Here is a 21,605-nt window from a genome sequence, read left to right on the forward strand (position 1 = left end):
ACGGGGCCTCGTGTGTTGTGTACAGTTAGTAAACCCCGTTATTCTGCCTCTGCTGCGCCCGTGGGGTTCCTCCATATTACATTTGCATAAAAAGCAAATGACACAACACGGGGCTCCTTCCTCAACCTGCATCACCGACTGTAAGAAATTCAGCCATCTTGCTCAGGAGTCTCTGAGTGCTTCAATTTGTCTGCCCAGGTGTAACTGATCTGAACGGGGGACTGTAGTTTCAAAGGAGCTCCGCTCCCATTTAAGCAGTGTAGTAAAGTGGTCATTGAGGGGTTAACTGGGCTACTCAGAGTATTATGGGTTGGAACCATGCTCCACCATCCCTTACTCCCTGTTTAGGCAGTGGGAGTTTCTAGTTCTCTCCCCTTTATGATGTAGTTAATAAAGCAGCGAGTTCCCAGCCTGCAGTCTGGTGAGCAGACAGGTTTTTGTTGCACCTTTTACAAAAAGCAGGTTCTTCTTAGGTATGCTCAACACTCAGCGGTTTCTAGTCTGGCCTGGTTTTTGCTACACTTGACCTTGTTTCTCTCAGTTGCTCCCATGGGTGCCGTTCTAATGATGGGTGCCCTGGGTTTGAGCAGCAGCTGGCATTGTAGTTCTTGAGTCATTTAACCCTGCTCAGAGCGGGTTGACAGGATGCATTGGTTCAACTGCTACCAGCTGTGTCGCCAGTTCTTGTGATTTTCTCATGAGTCTCACGACATCTGATGTGTTTCTTAAAGTGCCAGCTCTTGGAGGTTGTTGGAGTATATTTCTCAGCTTGCATTAGAAAAAAGAGAGAGAGAGTTTCTAGCACAAATAATTGTGAAGAAAAGCTTGAAAATCTGGAAGGGAGTGAAAAAAGCTTGAAATATATATTTTATTTTTAAAAAACGTTGTGATTTTTAAGCCAATGTGGGGATTGTTGTGGCCTCATGGGTGATTTGGGAACAGCTGGGGTTGGCGATGCTGTGCCAGTAGCCTCCAGGGCTTTGCATACGCTGGCGCTCCAGAAACCGTGTCTAGCATCATCAGCGCAGCACTGGGGGTAGCCATGGTGGGCAATCTGCAGGGAGAAAGGCTAGTGAGGAGGAGGCCTTTGTAGGCATTGCTGACGCCGCACAAGATGGGACAAACTCCGGCTCCCTCTCCCTTGGCCAGGCTGGCTCTGCTGGGCTAGACGTGCCCTTGCCACTGAAATGGGCAGAAATCTCACTCTGATGTTCCGTTGGGCGGGGGGGACGGTGTTTTTACACCCTCACTTTTTGCAGATAAGCAGCCCTTTAAGGATGTTCCCCAGTGCTTTTAAGAATGCCCTTTCAGAGTAGGTGACCTATTGATTCTTGAGCAAACAAGAGGCATGCATGGGGCGCAACAGAGAGGGCCACGCGCCTCCCCCCCATGTATCCTTTCCTACTAGAAAGGGGTGTAAATCTGATCTCTCTGCTTTGCACCTTGCCTGAATGATTGCACACACATACATCTGTGCATACGTGCACACACACGTGTGCATGGGCACACGCGCACACATACACACAGAAGAAATAGCTCCCAGGGGCTCCCAGGGCAGTGAGCCGGCAGGGTGTGGGAATAGCTTGAATTATGTAATATGATCACATCTCGCCTTGTTCCTTTGAGCACAATCCTGTAGCTGTCGTGTTTTGTTCTCTCCAGAGATTCCAGACACGGAGAGCCCCCGGCTCATGCTGAGCCCTCCCTTTACCCAACAGCGGGAGATAAAGCTGCGGCTACAATGATGTGCCTTTGAGTTTCCAGTTTTAATTAGTTTACACGGTTCCTTGGGGTGAAGCAGGGTCTGGATGCATATTACAAAGAGGTTTCTGCATTCATGGGAGCGTGGCACATGGTGCCACATCTAGGGCCAAATCCTGAGAAGGGCTCAGCTCCTGCAGCTTCATGAAGGCAGCACCTGTCAGGGTTTAGCATTGCCTGTGCTTTCCCAAGCGTCTCTGGCTGTTTGGTGGTAGGCGGCTAGCTGAATGGCTCTCCCTTCTGGGAACGCTTGGCTGGCCCTGTCCCACAGCCCTTGCTTGTGGGGAGATCCCATTGGTGACTTAAGGATGGAGAAGATTCTCCCACACTCTGCTCAGCAGCATCTGGGCCGTTGGGCCGGGGAACTAGTTAACCCACCCCGCCACGGCCTGTTGCTTGGCCATTCTCCTCCCCACCTGGCTGAATCCTCTCCCTGCTCGTTATTGTCAGTTTCATAAGGCCGGAAAGGACCATTAGCTCATCTGGGCTGGCTTCCTGCTGGGCACGGGCCCTAACATTCCTCCCTGACACCCCTCCGCTGAGCCCGGTGAATTTAGTTAAACCGGAGCATCGTGATCCCCAGGAAATGAAACTGGTGTGTGCTGCAGCAGAGACCACGGTGTGTCGATGCCTGAGGGTCCTGCAAGGGCAGGGAACTGATCAGGTCAGGTGTGCCCCAGTAATCCTGGCAGGGGCGGGAGCACCCCAAGCTGAAGGTAAAAGCAGAAAAATCTGGCGTGGGAGCAAGACTCACCATCTGGCTGGCTCTCTTCCTCCAGTGATCTCTCCCACCCCCAGGAGGAAGCTGGGTTGGTCCCCAGACAGGCAGACCCCAGTATCCCGGCCTTGGAGGACCCGCAGAAGCCAGGGATGGCCACCCCGAGGACCTGTGTCTCTGCACTGGGTTCTGACCCTTGCAGCCTCCTCTGGCTCCCTGGCAGCTGGCTCGTGGAGCAGAGCTGCTGGGAAAGTCAACCCAGTCTCCCCTCCCGCCCCAATTCCCCTCCAGGGCTGGGGAATTCACCTGTCGGGGAGGAAGTGAGCTGGTGAATGCTGACGGGACTACTAAAGACCCAGTGGTTTGGGAAGGAGAGAGAATTAGCACCTCTACCCCATGGAGTCCCCACAGTAGGAGGCTGGGTCGGGGTGATGGTGCCCCTGCCCAGAGCTGTCAGGTCTAGTCCCTGTTGCCCACCAAGGCAGGCCAATATCCTGCCTGCCTATTCCCAACAGAGAGCAGGCTCCTGACAGTTTCTCTGCCTCTGGCTCTGTATGGACGCTAAGAGCCCGGTTCTGGTGGGAGTCACACCCCTGTGAATCAGGAGGGACTCAGTTCCTGCCAGTGCAGTGACGCTCCATTTACACTGGTGGCACCGAGAGCAGAAGTGGCACTTGGCCTTTAACTTCTGGGGAGCAGGATTCTCCCCACTAGGAATTTCTCCCCTGGGTCTGTTAGGGGCCTGCCACTTTCCCCCAGGGCTTGGATTGCTTCTGTGTGCTGGCTGCTGCAGGAATGAGGAGAGGAAGCAAGTGCAGTGGGTGTGTTGTGGAAGGGATGGGCTAGAGACTCAAGGCCAGGGTGGGGCTGCAGGTGATCTGGGCACTGTGCCCAGTTTTGCCAGGGTGACTGAACCGTTCAGTAGCAGTTAGAGAGCATGGTGAGAGCTTTGCGTAGCAGAGGCTAGAGAAGGGCAAGGTGTTCGCAGGCTCAGGTGCAGCTGGAAGGATACAAGCCCTCTTATCTCCCTCAGGGCTGTAGCTCCTGCCTCCTCCTCCTAGCGCGGATTCCTGGGCTTTCCTAGCAGGCTGTTCCATCCCCCTGGACAGTCTCTTGGCTCGTCTCCTTTCCAGCTCCTCTGCTGGCAGCGTGTGCCTGGAGCTGGGCAGCGGCTGATGACTTTCCCCGGAGAGCGTCTCACAGCCTTGCAACTCTCCCTTGTTTGGAACATTTCCACTTGCAGAGCTCTGGAAGCCTGGCTCATTTCATGCTGCACGGCTGTCTGAGTGCAGTGCCAGCCACCTGCGTTGCTTGCTGGAGGGCTTTGTCTCTATCTCACTGCCGGGAGCCATGGCTGTCCCACAACAGCAGCGATTTAGTGTCTGCAGAGCGCTAGAACGAGCCGAGTGCCTCTCTTCTGGGTATTTTTAAACAAGTTGCGCAGAATTTGGTGCCATTGTCAAGATGCCCTGGGCTTGTTTGGAATCTGCCGCTATTCTTTGGGCCGTTAGCTGCAGTCAGTGTCTCTGGGGTGCTTTTATGTTTGCAAAGCTGGAATCACTGCTGCTCCTTTGTGCTCTGTGCTCTTGGGCCAGTTGGGCCTGAGCGCAAGAAATGCTGCCTCCCCTCCCATTGGCTACCGGGGGGACCCTGCCTCCCTGCTCATTCCTGGTCCCTTTGTAAATTGCTCACCGGGCAAGCGCATGTGTAGTGTTAGCTTCATTCAGCCCAGTAATGGTATGGCCACCTTGCACACACACATCAGTCTAACTCGCGTCAATGAGCACTGAGGACCTGTGACGGCGTGACGACTCAGTGGCGCGGCACCTCCTGCTGGTTGTCCAGGGAATTAGCTTTTTCAGCTCCAAAGCGCCCTCTGTCATCTGATGCCTCACCTGCCGTTGGCCCCCATGTCCCTCCCGGACCCCGGTGCCCTTGTATATCAGGCTTCTGCCCCCAACAGTCACCCCTCCGTCTCTGGGTCTCCCCTCCCCAGGGAGCCCCCATCCCCTTATCCCCACCTTGCCTCAGTGGCTACTGCCAGTGATCATCTAGCCCCCGCTCCCTGGGGCAGACTGCAGTCTGTAAACCACTCATCATTGGCAAGGAGGGTTGGACCAGCTGTGTGATCGGTGTCAGTCCACCTACCCGCTAGGGGGCAGTGGGGAGCTATGATGTCACTGGCTGGCCTGGGTCACACCTCTGCCACGGGGGAATTAGCGGCGGGAAGGACTCCAGCCAGTGTCAGTAGCGCGCCCCTCAGGCAGGGGAGCGCCGGCAAAGGTCAGTAGCGCGCCCCTCAGGCAGGGGAGTGCCGGCAAAGGTCCCGGCGTGGGTCAGCCGGGTAGGGGAATGCAGGCCGACCCTACACCACTGCGTTCCAGCCCAGGGCCCTGACAGTGGCAGGACGAGGGTCCCGCCACTGGGTCAGCGGGGTCCTTCCGCTATATAGACTCACCGCGGTGCAGCTCTGTCCCTGGGCTACTTCCTTCTCGATTGCTCGTCCGAATCCCTCTGGTCCCGCCAGTGCATCGGGGTAGTCCGCTGTCGGCAGCTCCAGCTCCCCCTCAGGCTCAGGTCCCTCCAGCTCCTCCCGGTCCTCGGCTGCTGGCAGCTCCAGCTCCAGCTCCCCCTCCGGCTCCTCCAGTCCCTCTGGGTACTCGGCAGCAGGCAGACCTGGCAGCCCCAGTCCTTCCTCCAGGTGAGGTCTCCACTGGTCCAGGGCCTCCCCTGGCGTGGCAACAGGGTCTGAAGGGAGCAGCCCACAGTCTGCATCTGCCTCCCTCCCTGGTGCTGCCCTGACTGAGATAAGGGCCCCGCCCTTTATACTTCCCGTTCCACCCCTCCCCTTCCGGGGGGTGGAGTGAGCTTGGCCTGGCCCCGCCCACTCAGGCTGAGAGAGCGGCCCTTTACCCTCCGGCTCGGAGGGCAGCCACCCTGGATCCCTACAAGCTGCCTTTGCCTATCTCTGGGCTGCCCCACTGCAGCCCCAATAACTTTTCAGGCCCTTTTGGCAAGGCCTGCAGCCTGGGGATTTACTGGGCTGGAGCTCCCCAGCTCTCTCTGCCCTTCCCGAGCACTGCTCCCCCTCAGGTACCCTCCTCAGTTTCCCAGGCAGCCAGGTCCTTCTCGCTCAGAAAGCTAGAGAGAGAATCTGTCTTTCCTTCTGGCCCACCGCACTCTTATAAGGGTCTTCTGGGCCCTGATTGCACTGGCTACAGCTGTGGCTGCTTTCCCAATCAGCCCAGCTTTTCTCCTGCCACAGCCCTTTCCCAGGGCTGTTTTAAGGCCTTCAGGGCAGGAGTGGGGTGACCATCCCACTACAGGACCCCAGAGCTAGAACCCTGCTAGGGGCGTGGGTCAGAGCCCGAGTCCTGCTGGGACTCAGGTCCAGGCCCTGTCATTCTGCAGTGAGGACACCGCTCAAGAAGGTCTGCGTAGTGCAGTGTGGACGCATTAACATGGCTGGGAGACCTGGGTCCAGTGATTGTAAACCCAGGTTTACAGTACAGGGCGGACGCCACGTCCACAAGCCCACGTCCCACAGAGCCGAGTTTACAGTGCAGTGTAGACATACTCTGTGTTTTGTCCTGTATCATCCGGCTCTCAGGGTTCCTTCTCCCCCTCCCCTCTCTCCAGAGGAGGCCAGGAGGAAGAGCTAGCACCCCTTGGGTACCAGCAAGTGCCCTGGGCCCTAGTGTGGGCACCAAGCACTGAAGGGGGCAGTGGAGCTCCCCTCTCCATCCTTAGCCTCTCTACTAAGGTGCCACGCTTGAGGGCAGTCTCTGGGGTGGGGACATCTCTCCACTCACAGCTGGACTGAGGCAGCGGGTCATTTCACACAGGGGCCAGCATGCCGCTTTTTGCTGGGACTGGCTTCAGTCTGATTCAGGCCAGTGGGTGGGAGGCTCCAGATGCAGTCGTCCCCGTCCCCCCCACCTCCCGAGGTGGCTAGTGCCCATGTGCAGACAGCTCTGACCCAGCAGGGGAGATCGCTAGTGAGGTCCTGTTGAGGACAAGCAGGGCAGGGTCTCACGGCAAGATCACTAGATGTTGAGGAGATGCTGGGCTGCTGAATCATTTTGTTACACGTCCTGCCTAGGAGGGCTGGGCAGGGAGCGAGGGGGGGCATGCCGATGCTGAGGCTGGAGAGAGCGTGCCAGGCCAGTAGCACAGGTGTCCTTCACCACACGTGCCAGCTCTCGGGTCTGCACGAGGAGCAGGGCTGTGTCTCTGGGAAGCTGCTGGGGATCCCAGATTCCTTGGAGGTCCCTTTTAGAAGCTCCTTGAAGATGAGACAAGCTCCCCCAGCCTCCAGGAGAGAGATTTCTTCTCTGGGCATGGCCAGTTACACCGTTAACCCATGCAAGTGCCTTTCCAACGGGAGTGGCAAAGCCCCGTGGCCTGAGACGCTTACAGCTGGACGGGACAATGGGGCCTGTGCTGCTCTAGGCAGCTGGGCTGGATGGCTCACTGGGGCGTTTCCACCTGTCACGTCTGTGATTCACTTCCCACTCCCCCAAGCAGTGGAGAGTCTCCCCTGTGGTGGGGAGCAGGAAGCGGGCTGCCCGCAGAGTGTTGACTCCTTACTTCCAGCAGCCAAACTACATTCAGAGATGCTGGAGATGCACAAAGCAGTAATCTGGTGACACTTCTCCATGGTAGCACTTGCAGCGGGTGCCTGAGGGAGGGTCTGCGATGGCCAGTCGGGGGGAGGTGGTTGGGGCAATGGCCGGTAGAGTGTGGAGGTGTCTCTATGACAGTCTCCCTGGTAACATGTGCATTGCACCCTGCCAGAACGCCTGCATAAGGAGCCTGACCAGGCGCTGCTGGGGGGTCGTCCCAGTGCCACCCTTGCCGGGGCTTTCCCAGTGCGGCCCAGCTGAGATGCTTTCCCTAGTGAGCCCCGACCACCTCCTTTCACACATATCCTCCATGTCCCCACCGGCATCCTGAGGCGACACTACAGCTGTGACTCTCCATCCCTGTCCCTCAGGTTTCCCACACAGACTGAGCCTCTCACAGTGACAGGTACCCGCCCTAGGAATCTACTCCCTGTGGTGTGCAGAAGGAGCTGCTCAGAGCTGTCTCTCTCCCTCACACACACAATTAAGCCAACCTGATCAGCCTTGGGGGCCTCGACTATGTCTTTTGAACTCTACGTGGAGGTGCCGATGGTACATAAGTGGGTTGCTTTTCAGAGGGTTGAGCAGGTAGCGCCCACTGAAGTTAGGGCTCTCTCCTGCCCCCGGCCCCCCACCGATGCACTACATTGCTGAGTGGTTGAAGAGAAAATTAATTGGCACTTATCTCACATTGCGAACTCCTGGCTGGCGAAAGCACAGCACGAGCTTTGAACTCCTCATCTGGGGCTGCAGCCCAGGAGAGCTGTGCTCCCTGAATTGCTGGTGGAGACGGGACTGGAGGCAAAGCTCTGAAGCTTCTTTAAAGCAAGAATGCTGGCAGGGGAGGACGAGGTGGGAGGAGTGGAGGGGACCGGAAGGTAGTACCGTAGGGGCTCAGACCCCTCCTGCACTGTGCCAGCATCCCGCCAACTCCCCCAAGCAGGCCTAGGTCAGTGCTGCAGTGGTAGGAGTGACTCTTCCCTCTGAGTTGGTCCAGGACCACCTGTGCAAAACACTACCCGACCAGCAGGGGAGGCTGGTGGCTCCGCAAGGTGCATGGTGGTGGTGACCTGGGCCTAGAGAGCACGGGTGCGTTTGGGTGTCTGTGTGCTGCTGCTGCTGTAACACAGCCCTGGCTGGGGGAAAGCTGAGACCTGCAGCTGCGTCAGATGCATCCTCGAAAGACCTCATCATTCATCCCCTTTAAATACCCAGCTTGTTCGAGACAGCGGAGCAGTGAAGCAGATGGCAGAAGTCATTAGTCCTCTGCTTCTATCTTACTTGGCCAGATTGTGCTGTCCTCTGGTCCCTTGGCACCCCCTTGTCTCCCGGAGAGCTCTCTGCGTAAGCTCCAGTAATAGAAATCTGGGGGGGGAGGGGGGAGTTTGAGGGGGTGGCTTCGAACTTTGCTGTATATTTCAGTGGCATGTTTAATCATGTGAGGGGAGCCAGGAAACTCGGCCCGTTTTTTTTCGTGTATAAGTAAACCTGCGGAGAGAGGGCAAAGGAAATGGAGAGATATCGCAGCATGTGGCGATGAAACTGCCATGCAGGGTGAAGCGGGGTCAGAGGCTGTTGAATGAAGGGCTGCTGGCCCTCGGGGCTGGTGTTCGGAGGATTGGAATGTGGACAGTCGTTTGATGGAACAGGCTGAACTTAGTACGAATAAGTTGCTAAAGGCCACTTCAGGGAGGCAACGTTGCCTAGTTGGCAGAGCACAAGGCGAAGACTCAGTACACCTGTGGTTTTTTTCACAGCTCTGCCACCAACCTGTTGTGTGACCTTTGGCAAGTCTCTTTCCATGTGCACCTCGCACCTTTGGTCTGTCTGGTCAGCTCTTCGGGGCAAGGCTGTCTGTCACACTGTGTCTGTGGAGCCCCCAGCACCATGAGACCCCCCCATCCCAGTGGGACCTCTCAGGAGGTGGGGGAGTTGAAGCTCCCCGTGATTGGGGGGCAGAGGAATAGGAGGGGAACTGCTGGAGCTCTGAGGGAAGTCAGCTCTAGGCTGGAAAGAGACTTCCTGACCGTTCATACTACTGTTCCAATGGCACTTCCTCTGTGACTAGTACCCTGTGCTTTCCCCACCACCCCCGCCAGCGGTTGGTGCCCTGTGCACCTCCCTGCCCTGTCCTTTCCCTGCCCCAGATGGCTGATGCACAGTCTCCTCCCCCTCCCCAAGGCTGGGTGTCTGCGCCGGGACCTGCGGAGGCTCAAAGGTGGGATCAGTGAGTCTGACCTGCACCCCGTCAGCTGGCCCGGGCCGCGTCAGCTGCTCCAGCTCCTCCTTCAGGTCCTGCTCTCACCTCTGCGAGATATTGTGGGAGGCAGAAACATAGATCTGGGGGGGAGCTAGCACCCCTTCCAACGCCCCTGCCTCTAGATGCTACAGTAACACAAATAGCAACTGAAGGTGTTAGACCCGAACACTTGCCTGGCTGTGAGAGGGTCGCCCTTCAGTGATTTGACCTGAATTTCCTCTCCACGTCTCGTCTCGGTTGCTGCAGCCGTGTAATGCTAATGCTCTGACCTTTTCTCTGAAGAGCTCCAAGCACCTAATGTGCACTCGCTAACATTCTTCTCAGTACCCGGGGGGGCGGCAGTGAGCGATGTGGAAAGGTCTCGTCATCCACTGCCCCAATGCAGCTGCCCCTGGGGTGGAGCCCAGCTGCTGTTTAATGGCCTCACGCCAGGACCGGTCAGGACTGGAAGTGAAGAATGCTGCATCCATTTTTGCAGCATGTCATTGGCCAGGTTGGGATTTCCTCAGAGCCCGGGAGTTCATCGCTTCGCTCTTACGCAGAGCGCTGGGGGATCTTCTGTGATCGCAAGGGGCCACGTCTCATCCCAAACCCTCTCCAGCAGCACAGTGCCTCGGCGGGAGGCTGGTTCCCGGGGCCGTGCCCTCTGGGGTTCCATGCTCCAACTGACCCAGCATGGCTTGGCAAGAGCTAATGGGACCTCAGCACAGGGTGGGATGCACAGACCAGAGAAACCTGCCCTGCTGACTGTGATGCCCTGCCCTACTGAATGATGAAATGGGGTTCGGAGGGGCTGTGACAGGAGAGGACGGAGCTCCCTGGTGGGGAGCTGTAGCTGACTCTTATCTGTTGTGGATCAGCGCAGGAGGGTGGGAATAGTGGGTTCAATTTACTGGGTTCAGAACTCCCTTGAAGTCCATGCAGGCGGCCAGGTAGAAGCGCCCTAAGCCTGGGCCCTGAGCCTCCCACCTGGCAGCGTGGGAAAAGCCTGCTCCTCTCCCCGACCAGGCCTGCTCCATCTTCCTACTCCTCCGGGGGATGGCTGATGTTTTACGGACTGGGGAGGATGGACTCCCAGCAAGTCCTGGGCGTGGCGCATGGAGCTCCTGTCACCGCAGCCTGACTGCAACGTCGGCAGTGGTGTAGCCGTGTCGGCCCAGGCGATTAGAGAGACAAGGTGGGTGAGGTAATCGCTTTTATTGGACCAACTCCTGCTGGTGAGACGCACTTCGGGGTGATGCTGAGCTGCCCTTGAACCCCCTGAAACAGAGCTGTGTGTGGCTCGAAAGCGTGTCTCTCTCCAGCAGGAGTTGGTCCAATAAAGGTATTTATTACCTCGCCCGCCTTCTGTGGAACGTGTCAGCCGTCCCTGGCTGTCACGGCGCAGCTCTCCGGCTCCAGCTGGGGCAGGGTCTTCAGAGGGAGCCTTTGCCTCCGAGGATCCCCCCACATACCCCAATGTTGTGTATCAGGGGACCAGCCCAGAGACCCCAGAGGGGCAGGGCCATACCCTGGGAGCAAAGGAGGAAGGGTGGCCTTGTGGTAGAGATTTAGGATGGTCAGTCAGGAGACCTGGGCTCCAATCCTGTCTTCGCCGATTTGCTCTGCTCCCTCGTGACTGTCCCAGTACCCCTGGGGTTTGTGGGGCTGGGATGGAGTTGGAGAAGCCCTGATGTGTCTGGGGTCCCTGCCCAGTGAATTCCTGAACAGGCTGGCCCTGTTGGGCTGGCCGATAGCCCTAGCGATTACTGGTTCATACTCAACCTGCCACTGACCCGGCCCCAGTTTCTGACTCTCTGGGTGAGCAGGGCTGGATAGGCGTATGGAGGGGAGGGGAGTGTGCTATATAATACACTGCAGCGAGACCCTACTGGCTGACGAAGGAGGGGGTGGATGGGCTCCCAAGGACCAGTCCCTGCCCCTCTCCAGGGCTCAGGCTTATGGCCCCTGTAAGGAAGGTCCAGCTACAGACAGACAGAAAAACAACTCCATGCTCAGCCTTCAGAAACTCCACAGGCCCCATGTGCAGCCGTACGATCGTGGGCAGCTTGCAGACAGCTGTGTCTGCAGCACGGCTTGGGCAGGCCAGTCTCCCCGGTTATAGCAACCTGGAGAACCAGCTACTCCTCTTCCCAGGAGCCTCTTGTGCTCCTCCCCCCCCCCCCCCCGAGGAAGTCTCTGCTTCCTTTGCAGGGTCCCCCCTTGGGAGGCCGAGCTGCCTGTCCCTCCCCCGGCATGCCAAGGATCCCTGGTTGGCAGCTCTTCGGGCCACAGCCTGCTCTTTTCTACCTAGTGAAGAGTTTAACTTCTTCCTGGGTCACCCCTCCACCCCCCCATTGCAGGCCCCCCTACAGTGGCTGGCTGGAGTGAGTTGAAGTCCCTGCTTGACACCCCCTCAAGGAACGCGGTGTTAAGAAAAGGAGCCGTGGCTTTAGCTTGGGTGCATATGTGTGAGGTGCTCAGAAACAGGCGGAGAGGGGTCAGTATAAGTCCCTGGATGGACAGGCAGATAAAAATGGGATGATGGCCCAAAAATGGTCTGCAGAAAGGCCTGGCTCCCCTTCCAACTCTGACAGCGGCCTCTCCCTGCCGTCCCGTGTCTGAGCGGCTGCACGGGGAGCCGTGCCCAGAACGCAGCCTGTCTGTCACTGCCCGCACCTGGGTGCTCGCCGGTCACCTCGGCTGCCCTTCCCAGCTGTCAGTGTGTGGCTTTGTACAGCGATGTTTGCAGGCCTGGCCCTCCAGCTGGGGGAGACGTTAGCGCCTCCTTAGGGTGCTGTTAATGAGAGCAGGTGGCGCAGCGGGTTGCTAGGCCTAGGTGACAGACTGGAGTCGCTGCTGGGTATCAGGCATCGCCACAGAGCCGCTGCTGCTGCTCTCTGACAGCCCCCCAGCCTTCCTGAGAGCAGCCAGCTCTGTCAGTGCCATGCTGTCTTCATCCGGAGGGGCCCTTTCCTCCCTCCTACACGCAGCCCAGGTCCAGACGGCTCATCCGGAAATCTCAGCAGCAAATTTCTTGATGGGATGGCAACACATCAAGAGCTTGATCTGCTGTGTCGAGCTGCTATTGACCCCAGTGAGACTGCAGGGGCTCAGCATCCCTACAGCAAGTCGCTCGCCCCCTTTGTGCCTCAGTCTCCCCAACTGTAAAGTGGGGACAAGGATACTGACCTCCTTTGTAAAGCCCTTTGAAGTCTGTGGATGAAAGCGCTGTATCCGAGCTAGGTGCTTATTATTTTATTACTCTCATTAAGAATACCTATTGAATACCATAGCAAATACAATCTTGGTAGGTGCTGTATGTGTGGACAGCAAGACAGTGGTGTGGATATGAGGGATGGATAGATAGACAGAGGGTGTGTATAGAGATTGATAGAATGAATGAACAGAGCACCATCTGAATACACACACCTACATATTCCCCACAGTAACCCCCCATGTAGACGTGCTTACCCTAAACATACCCCTTCCCCAGATAGACACCAGACATCCCCAGCCCACCCGCACTGACCTCCTCACACACAGAGATAAATGCCCAGCTGTAAAAAACACATGCCGGCGTCTTTGTGTTTGCCTGCAATGTGCCCAAATTGCCTCCCCCTGCATAATTAACTGAAATTACTGATATTGTCAGAGTAGTTATTATTTAGAGAATACGCTGTAATCTGGGAAGCCTAATATAACTCCTTCCCGTGGTAACCGACTCCCTGCTCCCCCGACCCCAGCTCTCATGTATGACCCATTGTCCCAGACCTGACTCAATCCTGCTCTATTTTAAAGGTCCCTTTGTTTTGTTCTGGGCTGGGGCGGGAGGGAAACTGCAGGGGGTTCTCGGAAATAACTTCCATGCTTCTGATAGCGATATCTTAGCTGTGATATCTACAGACCTACCAAGAGACAAGGGCAGAAACACAGGGATCAGCACTGTGCAGCTGTCTGCCTGCAAGGAGAAGGACAAACAGACCCAAATGGACAGACCGCCATTTTTAGGAGAAGAAAGATCAAACCATAGGACCACAGGCATTGCCAGGCTGGATCAGGGCCGGGACACCGGATCCCACCTCCAACAGTTCCTGCTTCAGAGGAAGGCGTCAGAACCACACAAATGGGGAATAACCTGCTCCCCACATAGGTCATGTTAGCAGCAAAGAAGGAGAGCGCTCCCCCAGAGACCCAAAGTGGAGCCTGAGTCCCCAGCTCCCTTTTGATCGTAATGTGAGCAAGGCACATGGGAGATCGTGTCCCGATGGAGCAAATGTTCCCTGATGTGCCGTTTCCCCAGAGGGAGCCCCGCCCCTCCCCGCTGAGCCATCAGGCTGCCAGCGTGGGGGATTCTAATGGACACTTCTCTTCCCGCCATCAGTTCCCGCCATCTGTTCCAGCCTCATCACTGAAGCAAAAAGCCCGTCGCTGGCAGTCTGAAAAGTGACTGGGGTGGCCGGGCAGGTCTGGATCTGGGCTGGCAGGTGTCTCCTCCACTTCAATCACAAGTCAGGAGGGTGGCACGGAAGGAAGGAGGGAGGGTGCTGTTTCCAAGCCAAGGTCACGCCAGGCTTCCTGTCCCTAGTGTGGTAGCCATGGAAGCGACGGGAGCTGGCTGAGCTCGGTCGTCCCCATCCTTCACATCCCCTTCTCCAGGGGATTGTGGGCACCAGTGTGGCGCAGCATGAATCCCGTTCCTGCTTGCTGCAACGGAGCCTGGTTCAGTTACACAGGAATGGAATGGAAGGCAGCGGCTGCTTAGTGGTGGCCCTGCATGGGGCGCTCTTCCAGCTGGTGTCCCTGAGCATCCTGGGGCATGGGGCTGGAGCATTCTGGGTGGGATGCCCTGGGGTGAGAATCGAGCTTACAAATTGACTCTGGTTGTGAGCTCCGTTGTACAGAGTTCATGAATAACCTGTAATAATATGGAGCTGGAAAGTAGGTCAGGTTGTTTTCAATAATGAATGTTATAAACAGGTGCAGGAGAACCAGACAGAGATAAATTAGTCCAAACAAAAAAGGCCACGCTGCTGTGATTCAAGGACTATGCTGAAATCTGGCTTGGGAAAGACAGAGGATGTGGGACCGGAAATTAGTGAATCAAAATTTGTGTGTGGGATATTAGGGCTAATTGGTGGACAAAAGAACAAGGGGATGGGCTATTCCACCCGCCGCTCTTTTTGTGGGTCCTTAAACAAAGAGACTTCGGGGGGCAATACAGGAAGAACAGACACAGACTACTGGAGTGAGCTTCACTGCCAATCCTGCTGTCTCCTGGGCCCCGGACCTTCATCGTCCTGATCCCGAGATGTCCTGACCAGACCAGGCCAGAGGGAGGGGCTCAAACAACACTGCTGCTCCTACCAGCTTCAGCTGAATCCAAACCACCACTTGAGATGAAACAGGATCAGACTGTAACAACAGCAGCAGCTCCAATCCATCTCAACAAACTTCTCCCCTTTTCCCCAGAAGGACAGCGATTACCATCCTGCATAGGTGCTGACTCCGTGGGTGCTCCAGGACTAAAGCACCCATGGCAAAAAAAATAGTGGGTGCTCAGCACTCACCCACTGATCAGCTGTTCGGTGGTAGGTGGGAGGCTGAGGGAGCGGGTGGAGTGGGGGTGGGAAGAAGTGGCGTGAGGGTGGGGCACGCTCGGGGGAAGGGGTGGAGCTGAGGTGGGAAGATGCGGGGCGGGGGGTTGGTCTTGGGGGAGGGGACAAGGCAGGGGCGGGGCCTCAGGGTGGAGTGGGAGTGGAGCACCCACCCAAAAAGAAGAAAGTCGGCGTCTGTGCGATCCTAGCTCCCATCTAAGAGACTGTCAAACAAGGCGGGTTTCCTTCTGAAACGCTCACCAGCTAAGGGAGAGGGAAGAAGGAGTGCTGTTGAAATGCAAGCCTGACTTAATACTTGACATTCCAAAGGCTTTCACTGTCTTCCCTTCTTTTCTTTATCTTCAATACAAAGTTCAAAGGATGGTTAATGGTGCATTTGCCATGGTGCCAAGGAAGCTGAGGTCTCTATACCAAACCCCGCACGTTGTAGAACACTGTTTAATGTTGGACAGCGACTGGGTTATGTTAACACCATTAGCTCCTATGTTCCATCTAAATTCCTGCAGTAGCCTCCCGCTGGTGTTTCTAAGGTACCCTATTGCCAGCCGCGGGCAGGGCTCAGCCCTTCCTCAGTGTCGGTCTCCCCCTGGAGTTTGGTAGCTAGTGCTGGTCTGGGTGAGGCTGCTGGCAGGAGCACTGCTGGTTGTGTTGTAGACAGAGCTGCTGGCTATCTGTCTAGTGGGGCAGTGAGAAGATTTTGGAAGGAACTCCAATCTGTGGTCAATTTCTTTCAATTCCTTTTGCAGATAGAGAACCAAGAGCTGGCGTTTCAGTGAGGCTTAACTCAGCCAACTGACAGACCTTTCTCTTCTTCTTTTCTCCCAGAAGCTGACAGGGCAGGTACTGCCCCTAATTCCAGTGACTTTGTCAATTACACCCTTGTTGGGGTGATTTGGATCTTCCTCTGTTTTGTTGCAATAACCTGCACTCCTAGTTTTTTTTTAATCATACAGCTGACGCGGTCTAACTATTCCCAGGTTCCAGCCGATGAGCCCAGGAAGCTGGGGCCAGTTAAATTAATTGTATCCAGGGGGCCCCAGTGCTAAAATTCTGACGAATTACTACCCCCTTCCCTCTCCCGGAGTGGTACTAGCTGCAGTTACTTTGATGCAGAGGCTGTAAATACAGAAGCAGTCGCCTTAGGACCTGCTCTAGGAATTTTGTACAGGACCAGTGAGAGAGATTTATTTATCATGTCTTCAGATGAAGTTGCAATCTGCTCTCCTTGCCTGGGTGTTACAATTGGGAGCCACAATTAAGGACCTGCGAATCTCCCTGGCAGGAAGTGTCAGGGAATTTGACTTTCCGGTTGTTGCAGTGGTGGGGTGCAAGGTGAAAAGTGCCACTGTTAGGAAGGGATCGTGTCCCCCTTCCTGCTGCTATTCCTTTCAGGGCAGCCACACCTCCAAAACTTGCACTGCTCAGGATATCATAACTGAGATAGCATGGGCAAGGGGTTCTAATAGGGAACTGGGGGGTCAGAGCTCCTGGGTTCTGTCTCCAGATCTGTCAGTGACTCAATGTCTGTGACTATGAGCCAGTCACACTAATTGCTCTGTGCCTCAGTGTACCCCTCTGTAAAACTGGGGTGATTATATTTGCTGGGGTGCTGTAAAGCACTCTGACATCTGTATATAATAGGCATCAGGGAAGTGCAAGGATGTTATTTATTTTGATGTCCTTGCTCGTGAAGCCCTGCTGTCACACTTACCTTGGAGACATGCACCCCAGGTGTGTTTTTAGTTATTGTTCGGTTTCTGATCACTTACATCAGGTTAATTCACACCTAGCACTATTTTCTGCTTGTACTTGCTGGACACACAGCAGCCCTCTTGCACACACGTGCACACACAGCAGCCCTCATGTACACACATACACAGACTCGTGCACACACAGCAACCCTCGTGCACACACACACAGAGAAACCCTTGTGCACACTCATGCACACACACACACACACACACACACTTATGGGGACACAGCAACCCTTGTGCACTCATACACACGTTCCTCAAACTCACTAACTCTCTTTCCCCCCCTCTCCAACCCAGCTCTCTGGAGGGGTGTTTGAAAGCTGACAGCTGCTTGCCAGCGAGCATCAGGTCCAGCAGGTGCCCAGGGAGTTGCAAGCCGCTGGTCCCCGTGTAGCTTTGCTATGTGGTAGGGGGGCTGAGCATGCTCTGTGTCTGCCTGGCTGGTGGGTTTCTCCTGGTTGGAGCCTGTGTGCATTTTGCATTGCTGTCCCAGAGCCGTGGTGCTGCTGCTCTCCAATATCCGATCTCTCCTCTGCTCTCCACTGAGTCATCTGATCTCACTGCCCTTGTTTGCTTTCCCTGTGAGGGGAGATGGGAGCGCTCCTAATAACTGCAAGTAGGCTGTGTGGGTTCAGCAAGCAGCCACCCTATTGTCGGCGCTGATCGCTCGCTCCTTGCAGAGATGCAGAGATTTTAAGGCCAGAAGGGAACTTTAGATCATCTAGTCCGACCTCCTGTACAGCCAGCACAGACTCTTAAATTCCCCCCACTTAGCCCTGTGCTGAGGCCAAGAGCTTGTGTTCGACTAATGCAGCTTCCAGAAAAGCCTCCAGCCCTGTTCTGAAGACAGCAAGAGATGGAGAATCCACCACTTCCCTTGGGAGTTTGTTCCAATGGTTAATCACCCGCCCTGGTAAAAACTTACTCTTAATTTCCAGTTTGAATTTGTCGGACTTCAGCTTCCAGCTATTGGTGGTTCTGCCTTTTTCTGCTAGATTAAAGAGCCCGTTAGTAGGTGTGTTTTCTCCCCAGGAAGGTCCTTAGACCCCGTAAACAAGCCACCTCTCAGCTTCTCTTTGAGAAGCTAAACAGATTGCTCTGTAAGGCTCTCGCCTCAGCCCTTGAATCATTTTCCTGCCTTTCTTTTGCCCCCTCTCCAATTATTCAACATCCTTTTGAAAATGTGAAACCCAGAGTTGGGTGTGGTGTCCAGTATCGGTCTCCCCAATGCTGTATCCGGTAGTGAAATTGCTCCCTCCTCCTACTCAGTGCTCCCCTGTCTGTACAGCCGGTATTTACCCATCAGGGCCTATGGCTGCTTTGAGGGCTGCTGGGGCTGAGGGCTGGGAAGAGGGACCGGGCTAGCTGAGGGGCGCTCCAGGCCGGAAAGACAAGGGTAACTCTCCTCAGAGTAACTCTGCCAGATTGCCTGGGAGGGGAAAAGCCAAAGAGCCTCAAGGGGGAAGGACAGTCAGTGCAGCGATGCGGGGCCGATGAGGCCACGTCAGATCTGAGCTACTTTTAGGGCTCCCATCGCTGTGGTATCCAGGGGGTTCATTGATCCTCACAATTCACTGCGAGGCAGGGCTGGGCGACCGTCCCCATCATACAGATGGGAACGGAGGCCCAGAGAGGTCAGGGACTTGCTGTTTATAATACCCAGTGCCAGCAGCTTCCCTGCCTCACCCCCATCCTGGAGCTGTCCTCTCCAGCCTGGTTCCTCTCCTTTCCCCACTCATCCAGCCCCCACCCCCAATCCCTCCCCACCCCCTGCTCCCACCTTCTGCCCCATTACCCTGACTTTGTGCTCCTCCCCATGCCCATGGGGAAGCAGATGTCTTGCTCCTCTCCCCGCTCTGGTCTGGCATGGCTGCAGTCAGTGTGCTAAGGCCCTGGGGAGAGCTGTGGCCCATGCCCCACTGTAGTGACCCCTGTGGCTGTCCAGGGCTGGTGGAGCTGGGGTCCCACCCAGCTCTCCTTCCTGCACCCTGAGCTGTGGAGAAGCAGGGGTAGAGACAGGGGTGGAGGGGAAGATCTCCATCAGGAGGAATTGCTGACAGCCCCCGCTGAGGGCAGTGGGGTGTGGTGGGGGCAGGGGTGCTGCTGGGGGGAGTCGGGTGATTTTCAGCTGCCGTCCCATGTTTCCATAACCCCGTTTGTCTCTCTGCAGCCCCAGCCCAGTCTCGACAAGAGCTGTGGCTCTGGCAGCGCCCAGCCAGCCGCTCAGCCTCCCAGCAGACAGAGCTTCGTGCAGAACCACTTCCAAGCACAGTACAGGTAAGGGGGGTGGGGGACATGTCTGCCCCGGACAAACCTTCCTGTCCCATCCCTGCACTGCATCGGCCCCACCCCTGGTGTCAGGCTGAGCTGGGAGTGGGGCGGGGGGAGCTGGGAGGTGACGGGCTGGGATCCAGACACTTCCATGCTCCCTGCTGCACAGAAAAGGGATATGGCACCTGTCCTTGCAGGACCCAGGCCATGTCAGCTGCCTGCCAGCTGTGTGGCACCTCCAGTGACATCATGCTGGGCATCAAAGATAAGTACCCAGGGGGTGAGGGTAAAGCTCCTTGGGAGCCGAACAGAAATAGTTTATGTCTTTAGCTCTCTAGGAATAAAACCTGCAGCTGTAGGGAGAGGCCAGCCTGGCTGCCGCGTGGAGTGACTCTCCTGCTCGCCTCTCTGCTGGTGCAACGTGGGAGTAACCGCAGAGAGATACACAGGGGGAAAGGAGTGCACCCGCACCCCACTGCCAGCTGTGCCACCTGGTGCTTCCTTTTCCTGCAGTACCCGTACAGCACGCTTTCCCAGGCAGCAGTGGGGACATACACAGACACACGCATGCACACGCTGTCCCGTCTGACCATGAGGACCCCCCATTTTTAAAGGCTAGTCAGAAAAGTGGCTACAGAATGCCCCCTCCTGCTTCCCTCTCTGTGCCCCGCATGGGGCTTCCCATCCCCCCGACTCACTTTAGTGAGCACAGAGCAGCTTTTCGCAGAGCCCAGCCCGCTGCGGGAGAGCAAGCTGCAGTTACACACCAGCAGCTGAGACAGCAGCTGAGTCCCGGTCGCAGAGCCTCGCTTTGCAGTGCCGTGGCAGAGGCAGAAGGTGGCAAGCTGGATTTCCAGGTCCTGGGGCTGATCAGTTAGGAAACCCGTTCCAGCTGGTGAACGGAGATAATGGAGAGAGAGAATCCTCAAGGGGTGGGGGAAGTAGGGGTGGAGAGAGTTCCATGACGGTGGTGGCTCTTTAAACCATGCCTCGTGTTTCCCATCTCTGCTGGGAGTGCACCAGGACTACTGAGCTGGGAGAGCCCATGAGGAGGTTGTGAGGCTAACACTTCCTGGTACTGCAAGTGACAACACCGACCAGTACCTCCCTGGTACCTTCCGTCCAGCCATCCCAAAGTGCATTACAGATTGCACAAACCATGGAGACAGGAGTTGCTTCGCCTGGCAGTGAAATGCAGCCATCTCTGGGGCGGAGCGTGGCAGCTGTTTAACAGCCCATGGCAGCACTTTGTGACAGTTTAGGACAGATTTTTAAGAAGATTATTGTATCCAACTGAAAGCGCAGGGGGAATTTTTGGTGGGCAAAGTGTAACGACCCAGCCTGAAATCTGACCCTCACACCGCTCCTAATCTTATTTAATGTCCGCACATGGGCAGGACCGGGGCTTTATATCGCATTTGAAAGGCGGAAGCAGCACAGCACCCTTTAGCGCCATGCTGGTGCCTGGGGTTCGGTACCAAGTGAGAGGGCAGCGCGCTCTCTACTGAATCACCAGCGTTTGCCAGAACCTGAGCTTGAGCGGCTGAGTCTGAGTTCCTCTGAAGCAGTCTTATTTAGCTAGACAGCTTCACCGAGAACTGTCACAATCTGGGGCCATGTTTTGCCCTCCCTCCCACCTGGGTGACACCCCTGCTGTTCATTAGATAGCCTGGGCATGGACTGTTTGTGATGGACAATGGGAAGCACAGTCTGGACAGTTGAAGATTAGTAGAAGGAGGCAACAAGCTTTCCTCCAGACATCCAGGAATGTAACATGCCTGGAGCCGAGGTTCTGGTTGCCGATCCAGGGCATATGGAATGAAATCTGAAACTGTTACAACTTCCAGTCCAAGGCCTGTAATGCCCAGGTGTCTCAGCACGTCCTGGCCAGGACAGGAAGAGAAAGTCCTGAAGAACCTCAAGAACGGCCTGAATGTTAACAGCTGGTGCAACGCCAGGAAGCACGGATGTCCTCATTAAATGGCAGTTGCAGTGTCTGTTGACTTTAGAGGATTTCTGCTACAAACTCAATCGACACAACACTATTCAAAGTGCAGAGCCGTACTGCGGCCCGGTGAGCACAGAGACTAGCCTGCAGTAAGTGCTGGTAGTGGTAAAAAATAAAAACGATCAGCTTGGAATCCTCTGCACTAAATACATTCCCCGAGGGACTTCGGAAGGTGGATGAATCCATCTGCTGATGTGTCACCATGAAGCAAGGCTATCACAAAGGCATCCACTCCCCCCCAGTCTGCTAGCACAGCATTATGCATGTCGGAGAGTTGGTGGCATTGAAGCTATTCCAGGAGTGAGGCTTAATAAGCAGCAACTTCACTGAGATATTTATGTGCTTTCCACCATCACTGTGTGAATGTAAATTATCAGACGGGCTGATCTGGAAATAAAATTAAAGACCCATTTAGGAATCAGATGGCAAAGATCTTCATAACAAGGAGCGATAGATGTGTCACAAGTGGAAATGTTGCACAGGAATAAAATTCTGGGGAGGTTTATGAGCTCTTTGGCCTGGACTCTGCTTGGATGGGAGCCCTTCAAGAAAAACCCAGGTGCTGCCAGATGTAGTATTGGTCATTCTCTAGGTGGCGCTCTCCTGTAAGA

General features: G+C 55.8%; 1 protein-coding gene across 2 annotated transcripts in view; it reads left to right on the top strand.

Annotated features, from left to right (window-relative positions):
• The window catches only part of USP43 (ubiquitin specific peptidase 43), a 175,504-nt gene that overhangs the window by 46,484 nt on the left and 107,415 nt on the right, over window positions 1-21,605 (top strand). For both annotated transcript variants that reach the window (XM_034790481.1, XM_034790482.1), the window contains exon 3: window positions 18,886-18,992. In XM_034790481.1, coding sequence (XP_034646372.1) covers window positions 18,886-18,992 — 107 coding nt within the window. The remainder of the gene's footprint in view (window positions 1-18,885; window positions 18,993-21,605) is intronic.

Source organism: Trachemys scripta, chromosome 14 (genome assembly GCF_013100865.1).
Source record: "Trachemys scripta elegans isolate TJP31775 chromosome 14, CAS_Tse_1.0, whole genome shotgun sequence".
NCBI lineage: Eukaryota > Metazoa > Chordata > Testudines > Emydidae > Trachemys > Trachemys scripta.